Source organism: Malus sylvestris, chromosome 5 (genome assembly GCF_916048215.2).
Source record: "Malus sylvestris chromosome 5, drMalSylv7.2, whole genome shotgun sequence".
In the NCBI taxonomy this organism is placed as follows: domain Eukaryota; kingdom Viridiplantae; phylum Streptophyta; class Magnoliopsida; order Rosales; family Rosaceae; genus Malus; species Malus sylvestris.
In genome coordinates, this window is record NC_062264.1 from 35,679,470 (window position 1) to 35,697,241 (window position 17,772).

General features: G+C 36.7%; 1 protein-coding gene and 1 long non-coding RNA gene across 2 annotated transcripts; both read left to right on the forward strand.

The window, feature by feature from the left end:
- Positions 1–2,435: 2,435 nt before the first annotated feature.
- LOC126624573 (guanine nucleotide exchange factor SPIKE 1-like) lies at positions 2,436–17,737 on the forward strand. The gene is made up of 30 exons (XM_050293637.1): positions 2,436–2,856; positions 3,088–3,250; positions 3,884–4,011; positions 4,145–4,248; positions 4,362–4,417; positions 4,581–4,678; positions 4,818–4,949; positions 5,068–5,379; positions 5,601–5,873; positions 6,383–6,550; positions 6,639–6,830; positions 6,946–6,989; positions 7,673–7,742; positions 8,150–8,311; positions 8,629–8,736; positions 8,899–8,936; positions 9,688–9,832; positions 10,078–10,204; positions 11,034–11,227; positions 11,648–11,778; positions 12,233–12,308; positions 12,631–12,741; positions 13,348–13,530; positions 13,907–14,053; positions 14,232–14,405; positions 14,546–14,893; positions 14,978–15,310; positions 15,864–16,049; positions 16,182–17,156; positions 17,267–17,737. The coding sequence occupies exons 1-30, from the start codon at positions 2,797–2,799 to the stop codon at positions 17,519–17,521; spliced, it is 5,493 nt and encodes a 1,830-aa protein (XP_050149594.1). The 5' UTR covers positions 2,436–2,796; the 3' UTR covers positions 17,522–17,737.
- Positions 15,317–15,707, forward strand: LOC126624577 (uncharacterized). The gene is made up of 2 exons (XR_007624153.1): positions 15,317–15,412; positions 15,504–15,707. It is a non-coding gene; the product is annotated as an uncharacterized LOC126624577 (long non-coding RNA).
- Positions 17,738–17,772: the final 35 nt, after the last annotated feature.

The window sequence follows — 17,772 nt, forward strand, 5'->3', positions numbered from 1 at the left end:
CTCTCTAAAATTCTAACTTTGGCATCGAAGGTTCTTCAGCCAAAGCCCCTACATTCATCGTGGACGCGTGAGGCTTTTGGCTTTAACCTAAGGTGCTAGTTGTTTTGTAGGTGCAAAATCGTCTAAGATTGAGGAGGAGAAAATTTGCATCCACAACTGGCACGAGACGTTATATGGTTGTAAACTCAATGAACATCTAGGATAAAAAAATTTGGATTACAACTTAAATTTACCAAGATTAATATAAATTATTTCATTGGCACGAGATGTCACATGGTTGTAAACTCGTATAATGTAAGTTGTTTTTGTCGAGCTCAAGTGCAGCTGAAATACTTGAACATTGAGCCCCTTGAGAAAATATTTTAGAGCAATGCTTGGCTCATCAAGATTGAGGAGTTCCTCCTCGATTCACTTAGTAGACGATTTACAAAACTTCGTATTTATAATCGAAATAATTCATATTATAAATATTTATGTAAAAATCATCTTTACAAATTACCAATTAAATTTGAGATTGTTTAGCCAATCTATTGTAACTAATAAATAAACGCCTCTTAATTTTTTTACCGTATATGTTTATTTGTTTGTATACAGTTCGTTGACTAAACAAGCTCATATTTTACTAATACTTTCGATTAATGATATTTAAAAAGTGATTTATAATATGAACGATTTTGATCATAAGCATAAAGTTTCGTAAATCAACCTAAACTTGAGGAAGAACTTATCCTCATCCATTGAAGAACCAATTTTATTCTTAACATTTTAACTGCTTAACCTACAAGCCTCGAGTTCTAGAGAATGAATCACCTCTAAAATCTTTCTTCTCTTTTCATCGAATAAAATAAAATAAAAGATACTCATAAGACATAATTTTAGCAGAAAGACTTAAAAAATCAAATGAGAATACGGAATTCACCTCTCAACTCAAATTAGTATTCTTTTCAAGCAGAAATAGCGAGGCAATGATTATGTTAACGAAGTAGCAAATCTACCATGTGACACGCTTTAAGCAACCCATCGGTCCCATCCCCTTCCAACTGGCGTTTTTCTATATATAAAATTCCACTTGTGCTGATATAACAAGTTTGTCATCCATTACTATATAAAGCTCAACAGTAAAAGCCATAAGCACTTCCAAAAGGTCCAAAAAGCCACCCACTTCCTTCATAGGATACGCAGGGAATTAAAAAGGTTGCCATTAAAACCCTAGATGCATGTGTAGACATATATACTAGTTGTTACTTATGTTTCAAGTTTAATTAGGTTGGAAGCAAAATACCAACTGGTGAAAGCAAAATACCAATTGCTTTTCTTAGAAGCGAAACAATAACAAGGAATTGTTTGCGCAACTTCTGCTCTACCTCTACAGTTCATAAGTTGAGACATCTATTTTTTACTATTTCATATGAAGTTATGCTTGTTTTAAGACCACTCCAAAGGACGACTTTGAAGAAACTATCAGAATTCCTTCACAATGCCAAATTTGTTATAGAAAAAAAAATATTTGAGTAGATATAGTACATGAATCATTTGAGTCACTGAATCTAGTTGGATAACTTAAGATATTAGATGGGTGAAGTGGCCAAACTCAATCAAAGTACGCATGAATGGCCAGCAATAGTTAGGAGAAATGGTCACTAAAAAGCTGCGTTAGTCTCTTATTGTAAAGTTAGTGATGGTATAAAAGTGTATATACATTTGTGCATAGCGGTGGCTAAAGCAGAAGGAAGCAAAGTATTTGAACTTGGTGAGGAAGAACGTTGCAAGTCTATAGTTTGAACAAGGTACTATAATTATACGTGATCTCATGACCTATCATTCAGGCTTAAAACGTGTCTTAGTATAAAACATTACAAATGAATATACGAGGCACTTCACTTTTCCATACATGAGTGACATAGGACTCATTACCACTTATGATCACCACTTAATCTCTCAACTTTCATGCTCCATACTTAATTTTGTTCTTTTTACAATAATTCTGATAAGCTCATTGCTAGATGACTAATGATAATAAGACCATATTTAGCACCATATGTGAAATATGAAGATTTAAAATAACTAAAAACACTTCTTACTATATTTGGCAGAAAAAGTTAAAAGTACTTTTCGGTTAAAAATGCACTTGAAATGTTTTATGGAAGAATCACCAATTGTGTGTTTATTTCAAAAAACACTTCAAATGCTATTTCAAAAAGCACTAAAAATATTTCTTAGCAGCACAAGTGCCTTTTAAAAAAGCAGTTTCAAACTAGGTTATATGAAAATATATAATGGAATGTCATTACATTGCATTGAAAATTAATTTTTTGTATTACCTTGCATAGAAAACTATTGATTTGGTAGAAAAAAATGATACTTAATTCTTAATTCTAATTTTGTATAAAGCTAAAAAACTAATAAACAAAGGCAGGGGCCAGACCCGAAGCATTGGGGTGCGATAAAACAGCCAAGACCTGCTTTGGCGTTTCTCTCCAGTTGAACTCCTCTTGACTTCAGCTATTTCTTGCTCCAAGCTCTCTCTCTCTCTCCCCTCTCTCTCCCCCCCTCATCCTTTCCTTCAAAACTCACACATTATTTCTGTAAATTTGTCTGTTTTTTAGCTTTTGGTTGCTGTTACGATCTACCAAATACACCACTACATTTTATGTTTTCTCCCCATACTGCTGTCTGCGTCCGCCATTAAAATACATAAAGAAAGAGGAAAAAAGAAGACAAATTTCGCAAATTCGAGAGAAGCCCAGTATTTTCTTCGCCCTCTTGTTCTTGAACCCCCGACCCAATAGATCCGCCATGCTCAGCCTGCGGCCTCGCCGCGATTCCACTCCGTATACTACCAAATGGCAGAACAAGGTAATGTGTTTCACTCTCGGTCTTTGTTTTATCTACCCTTTTGTTTATTTGGGTTAAAAGATTCCAAGAATTATAATTTAGAAAATGCAGTTAATTGTATTGTTTTTTTTGAGTATTTTGTTTACTGGCAAAGCAATGTAATGTGGGTGTATGTTTGTATGAGTTTGATTTTTGAGGGTAAGACTTAAAAATGGCTACTTTTTTATTGTTTGGTGAATTGGGTTTTTGTAGTTTGAGGAGAATTTGGAGCAGTGGCCACATCTGAAGGAGTTGGTGCAGTGCTATACAACTGACTGGGTGAAGGATGACAACAAGTATGGTCACTATGAGAGTGTTGGACCGCCCTCATTCCAGAACCAGATTTATGAGGGTCCTGACACTGACATTGAAACCGGTATACAGCACCCTTCTTTTGGTCTTTTAGTCTTTTGCTTACTCGAGCATGCTGAAATGGGGGTGCATTTGGGTTTTTGTATCAGAAGGGTTTAAAGTTTTTAGATTATATCTCTGGAAACTTTCCTAATTGGGCACCATGCTCCCTTTTCGTTAAACGATTGAAACCCTTTTTGCAAAAGTATAGAATTGGTGTAAATTTGTACATTACCAATATCTGGTTGAAGCCCATTTTCCTAGAGTGCTTAAGTAATGATAAAAGTTTGATTCTTTCTCCTGTATTTCTTATTTTATCTACCTGGTTCAAATGGCAATATTAAGTTAAAACCATAGAATTCTTCTAATTTGGTTTTTTGGAATAGGATATATAGTTTTGTGAAATATTTAAAGGTAGTGAAAGATTTAGGGAGTACATGTTGTTCTGAATTTGTCCCGGCTGGAGTGGGTGTCAGTCTAGCGCAAGAGTGGTGTAATCCAAGTATTAGAACTGATTATTTGATCGGCCGCCTGTTAGATGCTAAGCGTTTGAGAATAACAAGTTAAATTGCAGTAGATTTGAGGGAACCCTGCTGAACTGTTTTTTTGCAATCTACTACTTGGTAGAGTTCTTGATATATATTGAATCTATTTGCAGAGATGCATCTTGCAAGTGCAAGGCGAACCAAGGTGGAAGATACTACTGATGATGATGTCCCCAGTACCTCGGGAAGACAATTCACAGAGGCTACTGTATCCGATTCAGTACAGTCCAATGATCCAAAGGTTGTACTGGTTTGAGGATAGGTTTATACATTCAACATAAGTTTAACTTTGTTCAGTACCTTGCTTTTTTAATCAATGAGCCACCTGCCCCTTTCTAGTGTTAATTCTCTTAAATGTGATACTGTATATGCAGCATTTTGGTCAATCTCCCCTTCCTGCCTATGAACCAGCATTTGATTGGGAAAATGAAAGGTCAATGATATTCGGACAAAGGATTCCAGAAACTCCAATATCTCAGTATGGAAGTTCTACAAATCTTTTTGTTGACTAGAAGTTTGTTTCTGCTTTTCTGGTTCTTTGTCCCCGTGTTTATTAATTGTCTTTTTCTCTATTCATTTGGGCTGTCTCAGTGGATTGAAGATCTCAGTGAAGGTTCTTTCCCTATCATTTCAAGCGGGATTAGCTGGTGAGTGATGTGCCCTTTGTACTGGTGCGGTATTATTGGTGCTCACTTTGTACCACTGCTATTGTAATGTTGAGATGTTTCAAGATTTCTGACTTTGTTCTCTCTCTCTCTCACTCTCTCTCTCTTGCCCTCTCCTTCCTCCCTCCCTCCCTCTCTCATGTAGAGCCATTTTATGGTACAATGTGCTTATACAATAGGGAGAGAAGAGAAAAATTGTCAGAGGACTTTTATTTTCGTCATGCACCAACTGAAAGGCAGGATGTAAGCTAAAAGATCAATTTAACTTTTTTCCCTGTCAATTTTATTGCTTTTTCTTTACTTATTATTTTTAGGAGTTAATTTTTGGGATATATTTATGACTAACAAATTTACTATTGCCTCTGTCATTTTTTTGCTGAAGATTTCTATTGAACCTCGCGGAATCTTCTATTTAGATGCTCCATCATCATCAGTTTGTCTGCTAATCCAGTTAGAGAAGCATGCCACAGAAGAAGGCGGGGTTACACCTTCAGTTTATTCACGCAAAGAACCAGTATGTTGAAATATATATGTTACTCGATTCTTAAAAACTGTATGGCATGAAAAAATAAATTTAAAAATTGCTAAGTTTTCTGTTTTGTATAAAATCTTTGTTCACTCTACCTGAACAGGTACACTTGACTGAGAAAGAAAAGCAAAAACTGCAGGTGTGGTCTCAAATAATGCCTTACAGAGAGTCCTTCGCCTGGGCTATTGTTTCATTATTTGATAACAGCATTGGTGCAGCTTCTGGTGGGTCTGCTTCCCCAAGCAGTCCTCTTGCTCCTAGTATATCTGGTACAAGTTCTCATGATGGTGTGTTTGAGCCTAGTGCAAAGGTCACATTAGATGGGAAGCTAGGTTATTCAAGTCGAAGCTCTGTTGTTGTCGAAATATCAAACTTAAATAAAGTTAAAGAATGCTATACTGAAGACTCACTTCAGGTATGCAGAAATCCTCTCGTATGAATATTTAATACCTCTGTGGTATTTATTAAATGTTCCTGCACATGTATTCACTTTGTAGGTATGAATTTTTCTTGTCTGCATTTCCTATTTCCCCCAAATTATGTAGTACCTACTGACGGACAGTTTCTGACTTTTGGAGCTTTCATTAGATGCCTGTTGTTCAGATTATGATGGTTTGTTTTTCCTGACAATTTTAGGATCCCAAACGCAAGATTCATAAACCTGTGAAAGGTGTTTTGAGGCTGGAAATCGAGAAGCACCAGAATGACACTGTTGACTTGGAAAATGTATCAGAAAGTGGTAGTGTTACCAATGATTCTATTGATGACCGCATTACCGATTCCACATTTGGGAAGCTCCCAAGTAATGGTTTGGATGGTCCTCAGGGTAGCAGCTCTAAGTGGAATTCTTCTGACACCAAAGAAATATCTGGAAATGGACCAAATGCTTCAATTCCTAGTACTGATGATGTAAGTATACGCATCATAATGCTTTCTGTCTTGAACTTCTTACTGCTAGTCATTATTTTTCTGCACAAATGGTTTTAAAAATATGACACCCCTACATCAGGCTCTTTCTTCTTTCCGATTGTCAGCTGAGAGGCAGCTGTTTCTTAGTTTTTTATTTTTATTTTTTATTTTTTAGGTTTCTGTTTATGTGTGTAATTTGTTAGGGGTTGAGTTGTTTAGCTTTCACTGTGGCTGTAATATTTGAGTCAGATGATCTGTATTGCTGTTCTAGTTGGCTGTAATAGACGGTCACACACACATTTGGAACACGCACGCAAGTGCGTACACACACACACACACACACACACACACATATATATATATATTCATATTTGTATAATAATATTTGTGACATATGGAAGGATGTGTTCAGAAACATCTATTCCAATGAATAGTTTTATCAATTTTGACTATGTTTTTTAATTTTACATGTCTGATATACTAAGTGTTTTGCTTTGATTAACTTCCAGTTTCAAGCTTTCGACTTCCGTACGACAACAAGAAATGAGCCTTTCTTGCAGCTTTTTCATTGCCTATATGTATATCCCATGACTGTTAGTTTGAGTCGGAAGAGGAATTTGTTCATAAGAGTTGAACTGCGGGAGGATGATAATGATATTCGTAGACAGCCTTTGGAGGTAATTATGCCTTGATTATTCTGATTTAAGCTGTTCACTGTTCTGAATTTTCCCTTACGTGTATGTTTTGTACAACTGATTTGACCAGGCAATGTATCCAAGGGAACCAGGTGCATCACTACAGAAGTGGGCTCAAACACAAGTGACTGTTGGGGCTAGGGTGGCCTGCTACCATGATGAGATCAAACTCTCCCTCCCTGCTACCTGGACACCAACACATCATCTTTTATTTACTTTCTTTCATGTAGATCTTCAAACAAAATTGGAAGCTCCAAAGCCTGTAAGTTCATTTTTTAAGCTTTATTTCTCTGAAGGACTAGCTGGTTTTGCCTTGTTGCTTTAGTTTTATCTTATTCACTTCATTAAAATGATTACTTCATCCATTCACTTTTCAGGTAGTAATTGGATACGCGGCACTTCCATTATCCACGCATGCTCAGTATGTATTTGCCTTCAACCTGATCTTTCTTCCTCTTTTGTTCTTAAACTGAATGAAACTCAGCACAATTTTTGGTCATGTGGTTGCTCGCTTAATATATTGTTTGGTTATTCCTTTGAAACTAATCTTTATCCAATGTAGTAGTTTAAATAGTTTGAGAGTTTATGCCAGTGTTACAAATGCCTGCTTCTATGGTAGTTAAAGATGCTTTTGTCAAAGCAACTGTATAACTTGTATCTAAGAGCATGCCTTTAGTTTGGATAAATGATGCAAATACAGTACTGTAATTATTTCTGTTGAGTTTCAATGCTAATAATGGACTATGCAAACAAATTTTCCCAATTAAACAAGGGTGGTGCTATCCACACACCTATTGTTACCTCTTACACTCCCCTCTCAATTTCTGGTTGTTGGATCGAATGAATTGTAAAAGATCAACGGACAAAAATTAACAAGGGTATGTGAGAAGTAAAATGGGTGGATGAATAGCACTACTCATAACAATATCATGTTTTCACCATTCCTGTTTGTTACATCAATTAACTGCAAATTTAAAATTGTGCTTTAGTTTTATTACCATCTTGCTATATGTTTTATGTTTTCATGGCCTTTAGAGTTTTGACTTTTAATGTTACCCAAAATTGATAGCATCTTAAAGCAATAATGGTTGTTTTCCAACTCAGGTTGCGCTCTGAAATTTCTTTGCCAATTATGAGAGAGCTGGTTCCACATTATCTCCAGGATATGGGCAGAGTATGTTTGCAATTCATAATGAGTTTATAAGTTGTTTACTTTCTACTAGTGAAAGTATATAAAATATTTGAGTCTTTTCGTTTTATTCATTTTCAATTTTATTTGTATACTACTTTAGAGTTAACCTCAGTTTATCTTAGAAGGGATATAACGGTGGAAATCTCAGATTTTTCTTGACAAGTATATTAACATTTTATTTCTCGGTTATTTTGCATGCCCCATTCATTGATGTTTTTAAGCCATTACCCTGTATGCTGTGCCGTTATCCTGGATATCAAAACCATTTTTTCTAGTCTCATAAATACAAACAGCTTTCTAATCTTGTAGTTGGTAGGAAGCTTTTAAGCATTTATGTGCCCACTTCGTTTTCTTAAACTGACAATTCCACTCCCCTTCCCCGTAACCAGGAGAGGTTGGATTATTTGGAAGATGGAAAGAATATCTTTCGATTGCGCTTAAGACTATGTTCGTCGCTGTATCCTATCAATGAGCGCATAAGAGATTTTTTTCTTGAATACGATAGGCACACTCTTCGAACAAGTGCACCTTGGGGTTCTGAACTTCTGGAGGTATTTTTCCTTTTAATTGTTTATTTCAAATCCATTTGTCCTGTTTTATTTTATTTTATGGTAGTGAAGATTCCATTATTCAGTTATCATAGAAATTCGACAATACATGGTACTGATTTTTCCCTTTAGGTTCACAATATATAAATAAAAAAACTCTCAATATACCGCTAACATTTGGTTGGTATTATCTGAGTGTTGGGCGTGCAACAGTTAGTGTAGTTTTTTGCTTTTTTGTATGTACTTTTTCCGCCTGGGCTCTGTGGTTAACCGGCTCTATTTGAAGAAGTGATTCAAGTGTATGATGGCTTGGCATGCAGGCTATTAACAGTTTGAAGAATGTTGATTCCGTTGCTTTGCTTCAGTTTCTACATCCAATTTTGAATATGCTTCTCCATCTAATAGGAAACGGTGGAGAAACCCTCCAGGTAGTACTGATTTTTATTGTTAGTTGTTCCTGTGGCTCCACTTGTTGTCCTTATTTTCTTGAATTAGTGTTCGTTAATTCCTTTGGTAACTTTTCAAGATTATCTGATAATCATCCTTCTACTGACTAGTTTCTGCCCTTCTGATTCTACCGCTGCTTTCAGGTTGCAGCTTTCAGAGCCATGGTTAATATCGTCACCCGGTGTGTTGTTTAGCTGTGATTAATGATTTTTGCTATTTCAGAATTGTTATTTATATCATAGTTCAGAATCAGAAGTGAAATTATTAATTATAAAAAATTAACTATTTATTTTTTTGAAACTTTTCTTGTTTGTCTCTTCCATAACTAACTTTGTTATCATGATATTATGTAATTGTATTTCTTAGGCATGCATTAACTTTGCAATATGGTGTGGTGAAAGCTATACTTTATAGAAAATTCTTCATGTATTACTTTTTTATTTATCTTTTTGCTTCTGGAAAAATCCTTTTGGCTATGGTTTATTTAGTGTGGATGTGTGTTTTCTTTGAAACATGTTTCCAACCATTGTTGTGCAATATTTTAACAGGTTGTCCTGTGTTTATGGTGTTGTAAGGTGTTTTGTTTAGTATTCTTTTGTTTTTCCTTCTTGTTTTGTTGGCTGAAAAAAGAAAGAAAATAAATATGGCTAAAATAATACAGAAAACATTGAATTAGCGAATGATGTTGGGTTTTCCTATTTGGAAACCTAAAATTGATCGGTCGTGTTTTGGGTTAGGGTTATCACAGAACACAACCAAGACATGCTTAAAATTTAGACATGTAAGTCCTGTGCCGTACATGTAGACATTGGCCCTTTGGTGTAAAATTTGTGCTCTGGACCAGCCTTAGCACTTCCACTTATTTACTTATTGCATTAATTTCTGATAGCCTTTTGAATTTTAGTTTGACATGTGTGAAATGACTTCTATAGGGTGCAGCAAGAGTCGGTTGATGATGCTGAGAGAAATCATTTCCTAGTTAATTACGTTGATTACGCTTTTGATGACTTTGGGGGTCGTCAACCACCAGTTTATCCTGGTTTGTCAACTGTTTGGGGGAGTTTGGCTCGTAGTAAGGTATGCCTGTCCTGCTGGTGATTTTCATATGCCAATTATATTAAAATGTGGTTTTCTTGATCACCACATTGGGTTTTGAGGTTTCCTACCAATTTGGTTGAGAATTCTGCTTTTGGTGAACTATGCTTGTGCTGATTCTTAATGCTTTCACCTTAAATTCTGTGGTGACTGCAAGATAGGGTTCATGATTCTCATCATTACTATTTGCCAACAGCTCCGTTTAACTTTATGAATTCATTGTGCAGGCTAAAGGATATCGTGTTGGACCTGTGTATGATGATGTTTTGGCAATGGCCTGGTTTTTCCTTGAGCTAATTGTCAAGTCAATGGCATTGGAGAAGATGCGTCTTTTCTATCATAATATTCCTTTAGGTATATTTCACTTTGAGGAAATTTACTACTTACATATCCTCTGGTTGCTATTTTAATTATATATTTGGGAGTGTTCCCAATAAACAGCACAGCTATTCTCACCTCATACACAACTTTCTAGTGACCAGACATAACATACCAGTAATTACATGTAGAAAATCAAAATTTCAGCAGTTAGATTTCTGTCTAGCAACCATTGTACATGTTGGCAATATCATGTAAATAAATGGCCGGTAAACCAATGGAGAGAATATATTGAAGCACGCAGATGATGTATTTGGTGGACCCAGAATTTATTAGCTTTCAGTGAAAATTCACTAATCATGCATAAAATTGAATTTTCTCTCTGACACAAATGTTCACAATCATTGTTTCTTTGTTCTTAGAGCTTTAAGGTTGTTAAAGTCTAGGTTAGACATACTTACATTAAATGATTCAACGATCATTCAAATAGGATGGTATATTTTGGCAATTTTGTTTTCATTTATAGAACGGTTTTCCTAGATGGCTTTCTTATCCTAGCTTATTGGATTTTTCTGTACAGTTTAAACTTCATGCCAATTGCAGATTGTTCTGGCAGATTTTGTTTTTATCTCTGAATTTCACAGTTAGCATTTCTGGAATTTTCTGGAATTTTCTTGAATCTCCTGAATTTAGTTTTTATCTCTAACAGATGCTTTTGAAGCGATTTAACTCTCGTTTTGTACCTGGGTTTGAGATTACCCTGTTATTTTGACGTGTATTTCCAGAGAAATTCCTCTTTTCTTGAATCTTCTTCAGGTTCCTTTGGTATAATATATATATATATATATATATTTTTTTTTTGCAGGTGAAGATATTCCGCCTATGCAATTGAAAGAAGGTGTATTCAGATGTATAATGCAGTTGTATGATTGCCTACTAACTGAAGTGCATGAACGTTGTAAGAAGGGATTAAGCTTAGCAAAGCGTTTAAACAGCAGTTTAGCTTTCTTTTGTTATGACCTCTTGTCCATCATTGAACCTCGCCAAGTTTTTGAATTGGTATGCCTTCTGCTTAACTTTCATTGTTCAGAACTTAGGGCTGAGCTAGGGTGTTATATCAAAGGTGCATAGCCTTGGTAAATATTTTGTTCAAGTTTTCAATCAAATCTTTCTCCTATCCTTTCATTGTGTGTAGAATGTAGATATATTTCTTTTGTGGTTTCCATTAGTGCTACTAGAGCAGAGGGGAGTCCAGAGAGATATATGTACAACGAAATAACGTAATGAAAATTTTGAGTTAACAAATACTGCTCTAGATGAATCATGTATGCAGGTGTCCTTGTACCTGCACAAGTTTTCTGGGGTTTAAAATGAGATTGAAAGAGCCAACCTAAGGATTAGGTTTCACATTTATTTAACCTTCCCGGTTGCCAATATGTAGTTTCTATTCACTTTATGGGTCTCTTTAATGTGCTGTAGGTGTCCTTGTACCTGGACAAGTTTTCTGGGGTTTGCCAACTGGTTCTGCATGATTGCAAGCTCACATTTCTACAAATTATATGCGATCACGACCTTTTTGTGGAAATGCCTGGGAGAGACCCTTCTGATAGGTAACTTATCCTTTAATATCCTTTTTTGTTATCTCACCCTCTTACTGTTAACAGTGGAAACCACTGATGAACTATTGAAAAAGAGAAGTATGTCTTCTATCATAATTTACGCACCCGCACCCAAAGATTTACCAATTTGATGAATTCATTAGATTACTAGTTCATATTTTGTTTAATTACTTCAAACAGTTTTGTATCCTGTCTTTACAAACTATACACTGTACTCATTCCACATGGGGATGGAGTAGGTTTGTTCCCTTCACTATCCTGATCCCTCTCCTTGGAAGTTGTTCTAATAAGAAAGGAAAGATTTATTTTATCTCTTTGATTATGCATTTGAATGCAGATATTTCTGAATGAAATCCTCTATTATTTGCTCAAGACTTTGGTTACTTGTATAAGAAGCTTTGAGTATTGTTTAGTGTGTCTTGATGAAGTGAATGCTATGTCATAGGAATTACCTTTCGTCTGTTTTAATACAAGAGCTATTTCTTACGTGGGATCATGACGATTTGTCTCTGCGAGCAAAGGTGAGTTTGTAGTCGATAGTCTTTATTTACGTATTTATTGTCATTGTTTCTTTGTTATTTAATAAGAAACAAGAGGCTTACAGTAGAAAATCTGCATTGACATTTCTTTTATGCTTATGTTGGTGGATACATTTATACACCTCATCACCCCTCAATTTGCACAGCAATTTTTGTTAAAAAAAAAGAAAAAAAAAGTGGAAGCATGCACCACTAGGATGCATGATATGCGTAAATTTGCCAAGTTTTGAAAATCATGATGTTGTTGATAAATGTGCAAAATATGTGATGATTCTGTTCAAACTCTTTCATTTGATGTGTGTAGGCAGCTAGAATTTTGGTAGTCCTTTTGTGCAAGCATGAGTTTGATGCACGATACCAAAAGCCTGAAGATAAACTATATATAGCCCAGCTCTATTTTCCACTTATTGGACAGGTGCAGTTTTATTTTCCTTGTGCAATGTATAGTTGTTTTCTGTTACATTTTCCTCCCTCTATTGTTTATCCCTGCTAACGGGAGTCTACTTAAAATATTTGGGGTTTTGATATTGCCACAGAGATTGAACCTTGGGGGTAATGCCAATTTATTGGGGCATTTCTGGTTTTGGGGTTGCCAGAGATGGTTTCACACAGAATTCTTGGTTATGAAAAATTGAGTATTCCATAAGTAAAGATACTTTTTTACACTATAGTAGAAGTATAAAGTTTATCATACGTCTCATATAGCTAACATTGATATACTATCTGTTGAAGTTTATAATTTAGATCCATTTTACAATTAATGTTTACTAATATCGTGTCAAAATATCTTCTTGTAAATCACAATAGTTGATACTTCCATCAGCATCATCCTTTGTTTCAACTTCAGTATGTATATTTTCCTACTAATAAATAATATATTCCATTGTAGGTTAATACGGGCAGTGCTCAACTATAATATTATCAAAGTTTATGCTGTTGAAAAATATAGAATGATATGCATATCTATTGGTATTTGGTGGTCAAAATTAAGAAATCTTATTTAGTGTTGTTATCTATGCAGATTCTTGATGAAATGCCTGTATTTTACAACCTCAATTCTGTTGAAAAGCGTGAAGTTTTGGTCGCAATTTTGCAAATTGTACGGAACCTTGATGATTCATCACTTGTCAAGGCGTGGCAGCAGAGCATTGCTAGAACTAGATTGTTTTTCAAACTCATGGAGGAATGCCTTGTTCTATTTGAGGTTGCCTTTTATTAATTACTTGTGTAGGATATTTGGTTCCGTAGTTGATGATTTTTTACCTTCTATTCATTTTGTTAGGACTAAAAGTATGCTTTTGCTCTCATTTTTCAGGGTGTTCATTTTCTCATTCTTGAGATACTAGTTTAGTTCTTTTTGGAGGATCAATTTAGCTCATATTGGATTTTGTTCCGAGGCCTATTCTTTTTTGTCCATCTCTGCACATATCTCATTTTATGATCATAGATTCTTGAATTTGTTCACTTTGTGTTTCTTCCACAGTGAAAGGAATTATATAGAAAAAAATACTGTATTTTCCAATTTTTTATTTTATATAAATGCTCCCAGTAACACTAGTTGTATTTCATGTGTTTTACAGCACAGAAAACCTGCTGATGGCATGCTTATTGGATCTAGTTCTCGCAGTCCTGTTGTTGGCGATGCCCCTGCGTCCCCCAAGTATTCTGATAGACTATCCCCTGCGATCAACAACTATCTGTCTGAAGCATCTAGACAAGAAGTCAGGGTGAGTTAACTTTTCTCGTCCTTCTTATGAGGGAGTTTACAAGAGGCAAGAGTACACGATGAATATTGTTTTGCTTTCATTAGTAGTTTCATGTCTCATCTTGGAAGCATTCACTTTTATAACAACGAAACCAACATTTTCAAACGTTCCTCAAGAGTTTGGAATCTCTTTAATGCAGCCTCAGGGTACTCCTGAAAACAGTTATTCGTGGCAGAGAGTAAATTCTCAGTTAAGCTCCCCTAGCCAGCCGTATTCCTTGAGAGAAGCACTGGCTCAGGCACAATCTTCTAGAATTGGAGCTTCTGCTCAAGCATTAAGAGAATCTTTGCATCCAATATTGAGACAAAAATTAGTAAGTTTTGTGTAAGCATTGTGTGTTTGTTTGATTGCAGCATGAGCCCCATTTACATTCTGCAATAAAAAATTTCATGCTTTCGAACTTGTCCGTCATTTCTTTGCTACTGAGGTAGTTAATAGCTTTCACCTTTTCAGGAGCTCTGGGAAGAAAACTTGAGTGCTTCTGTCAGTCTTCAGGTTTTGGAAATAACTGAGAAGTTCTCCATAATGGCAGCATCCCACAGCATCGCCACCGACTATGGAAAATTTGATTGTGTCACAGCCATATTCATGAGCTTCTTCTCTCGAAATCAACCATTGTCTTTCTGGAGATCATTGCTTCCTGTCTTCAACGGTGTCTTCAATCTTCATGGTGTAACTTTGATGGCTAGGGAAAATGACCGCTTCTTAAAGCAAGTAACTTTTCATCTTCTTCGACTTGCGGTGTTCCGAAATGATAATATCAGAAAAAGGGCTGTTATTGGGCTCCAAATGCTTATGAGGGTAGGCTACCCGACACATTGACATTGTATGCTCCTGTTCATTCTCAACCCAAAAATAATTCCCATTCTTTTCTTCTTGTTGTAGAGTTCTTTCTACTACTTTATGCAAACAGCAAGGTTGAGGGTCATGCTGATCATCACATTGTCAGAGTTGATGTCTGATGTACAAGTGACTCAGATGAAGGCTGATGGAACACTAGAAGAGAGTGGTGAAGCACGGCGTCTTCGAAAGTCACTTGAGGAAGTGGCAGATGAAGCTAAGAGCCCCAGTCTATTGAGAGAGTGTGGAATTCCTGACGGTGCTCTGTTAGAAATTCCAGAAAAAATGACAGAAAATAGATGGTCCTGGTCAGAAGTGAAATTTCTCGCTGACAGTCTTCTTCTTGCTCTTGATGCCAGCTTGGAACATGCACTCCTGGTCAGTTTGACAACGCCTACATCAACTTTGTTTGTAGGGAATATACATCTGTATCTTGTGTTACCAGGTGCTTTGGTTCTTTAATAGATTCTTTTTGTTTTCGTAGGTTTTTAAGTTCTAATATTTTCAAAAGTAACACTTTTCACTATAGACAATGGAAATTCCTTTACAGCTGTTAGAAGATAATTGTTAGCGAGCCACTAATTTATATGCCTAAAAATAGAAGCAGTTTGACAATGATCAAAGAAATAACTCTTACGCTTTCTCTTTTTGGGTTTAAAACTAATGTAGTGAAACTTCATGTGGTTTCTCATGCCTCATGCCCCATCCTATTCATAAATTAAGGAAGCATACGACTGATTGCCATGTACTCTATATAAATTAAACCTCTGTGCCACCTTGCTCCATCGATTTCCTTGTGAACAGAAACAATGTTATTGTTTCCCGAAATTGGGTTGCCCTAAGTTTTTCTTGTTCATCTGAGTTCTGACAAATGTTGAGATGAGGAGAATATTAGATTCATGTTGTAATACTGCCACAAATTGTTTTGCAGGGCTCTTTGATGACTATGGATAGATATGCTGCTGCCGAAAGCTTCTATAGACTTGCTATGGCATTTGCCCCTGTCCCAGATCTTCACATAATGTGGTTACTGCATCTATGTGATGCACATCAGGAAATGCAGTCTTGGGCTGAAGCTGCTCAGTGTGCCGTTGCTGTGGCTGGTATTGTAATGCAGGTAATTGGTTTTTTCGCCGTGCAACCTCTGCCTTAAACATTTTTCCATTCCCAAAATCTGTTATCTGTTTTTTAAGTGCAGAAGTGCTCGCTACTTTACTATTAGCTAACGGTTTGTTTTAATCTTGTGTAGGCCCTTGTTGCGAGAAATGATGGTGTTTGGAGCAAAGACCACATAACTGCTCTACGTAAAATTTGTCCGATGGTCAGCAATGAGATCAGCTCTGAGACATCTGCAGCTGAGGTAGAGGGATATGGTGCATCAAAACTTACCATTGACTCTGCCGTGAAGTACCTTCAACTCGCAAATAAACTGTTTTCTCAAGCTGAACTCTTTCATTTCTGTGCAAGCATACTGGAACTTGTTATTCCAGTTTATAAAAGCAGGAGGGCGTATGGACAGCTGAGTAAATGTCACACGATGCTTACCAATATCTATGAGTCAATCCTTGAGCAGGAATCAAGTCCAATTCCATTCACTGATGCGACATACTATAGGGTGGGGTTTTACGGTGATAGATTCGGAAAGTTGGATAGAGAGGAATATGTATACAGGGAGCCCCGCGATGTAAGGCTAGGTGATATAATGGAGAAACTTAGTCACGTATACGAATCTAGGATGGATGGCAATCATACGTTACACATTATTCCAGATTCTAGGCAGGTCAAGGCGGATGAATTGCAGCCTGGAGTCTGCTACCTGCAAATAACTGCTGTTGATCCAGTCATGGAAGATGAAGATTTGGGAAGCAGAAGGGAGAGAATCTTTTCTCTTTCCACTGGAAGTGTTCGTGCACGAGTCTTTGATCGTTTCTTGTTTGATACACCATTTACAAAAAACGGAAAGACTCAAGGTGGATTGGAAGACCAGTGGAAGCGGCGGACTGTTCTTCAGACTGAAGGTTCATTCCCAGCTCTTGTGAACAGGCTTTTAGTTACCAAATCCGAATCGCTTGAGTTCTCGCCAGTAGAAAATGCCATTGGAATGATTGAAACTCGGACAGCTGCTTTACGAAATGAACTTGAAGAGCCTCGCAGTTCTGAAGGGGATCAACTTCCACGTCTCCAGAGCCTCCAGAGAATTCTTCAAGGCAGTGTTGCCGTTCAGGTGGAATTCCGTTCTCAACCTATGTTTCTCTAAACCCAATAACTCATCTGCTGCTGACTCCATGACTCAATTTCGTTTGCTGATCGGATTTTCTTACTTTCCATTTGCAGGTCAACAGTGGGGTACTGAGTGTGTGCACTGCATTCCTGTCGGGTGAGCCTGCAACAAGGTTGCGGTCCCAGGAACTGCAGCAACTCATTGCTGCACTCCTTGAATTCATGGCCGTATGCAAGCGTGCCATCCGTGTGCACTTCAGATTGATCGGCGAGGAAGATCAGGAGTTCCACACTCAGCTTGTGAATGGATTTCAATCTCTGACGGCCGAGTTGTCCCATTACATCCCTGCCATTCTGTCAGAGCTGTGACATTCTTGTGGAATTATTGTTTGTTTTTTGATTTTTTTTTTCGCCTCGGGCTGTAGCTGCAATGTGTCGATGTCTTTCCGGCCCCAAGTGGGGGTGCACATATTCCATGGCTGTTCATATTTCTGTGACCTTATGTATTAGCAGCTTGGAGACCTCTCTAAGATTTCAAGGTTTCCAAGATCACATTAATCCATGCTGTCATTGTTTGATACTTAATTTGGTCAGCTTGGGTTATATTCAGCACACTGGTT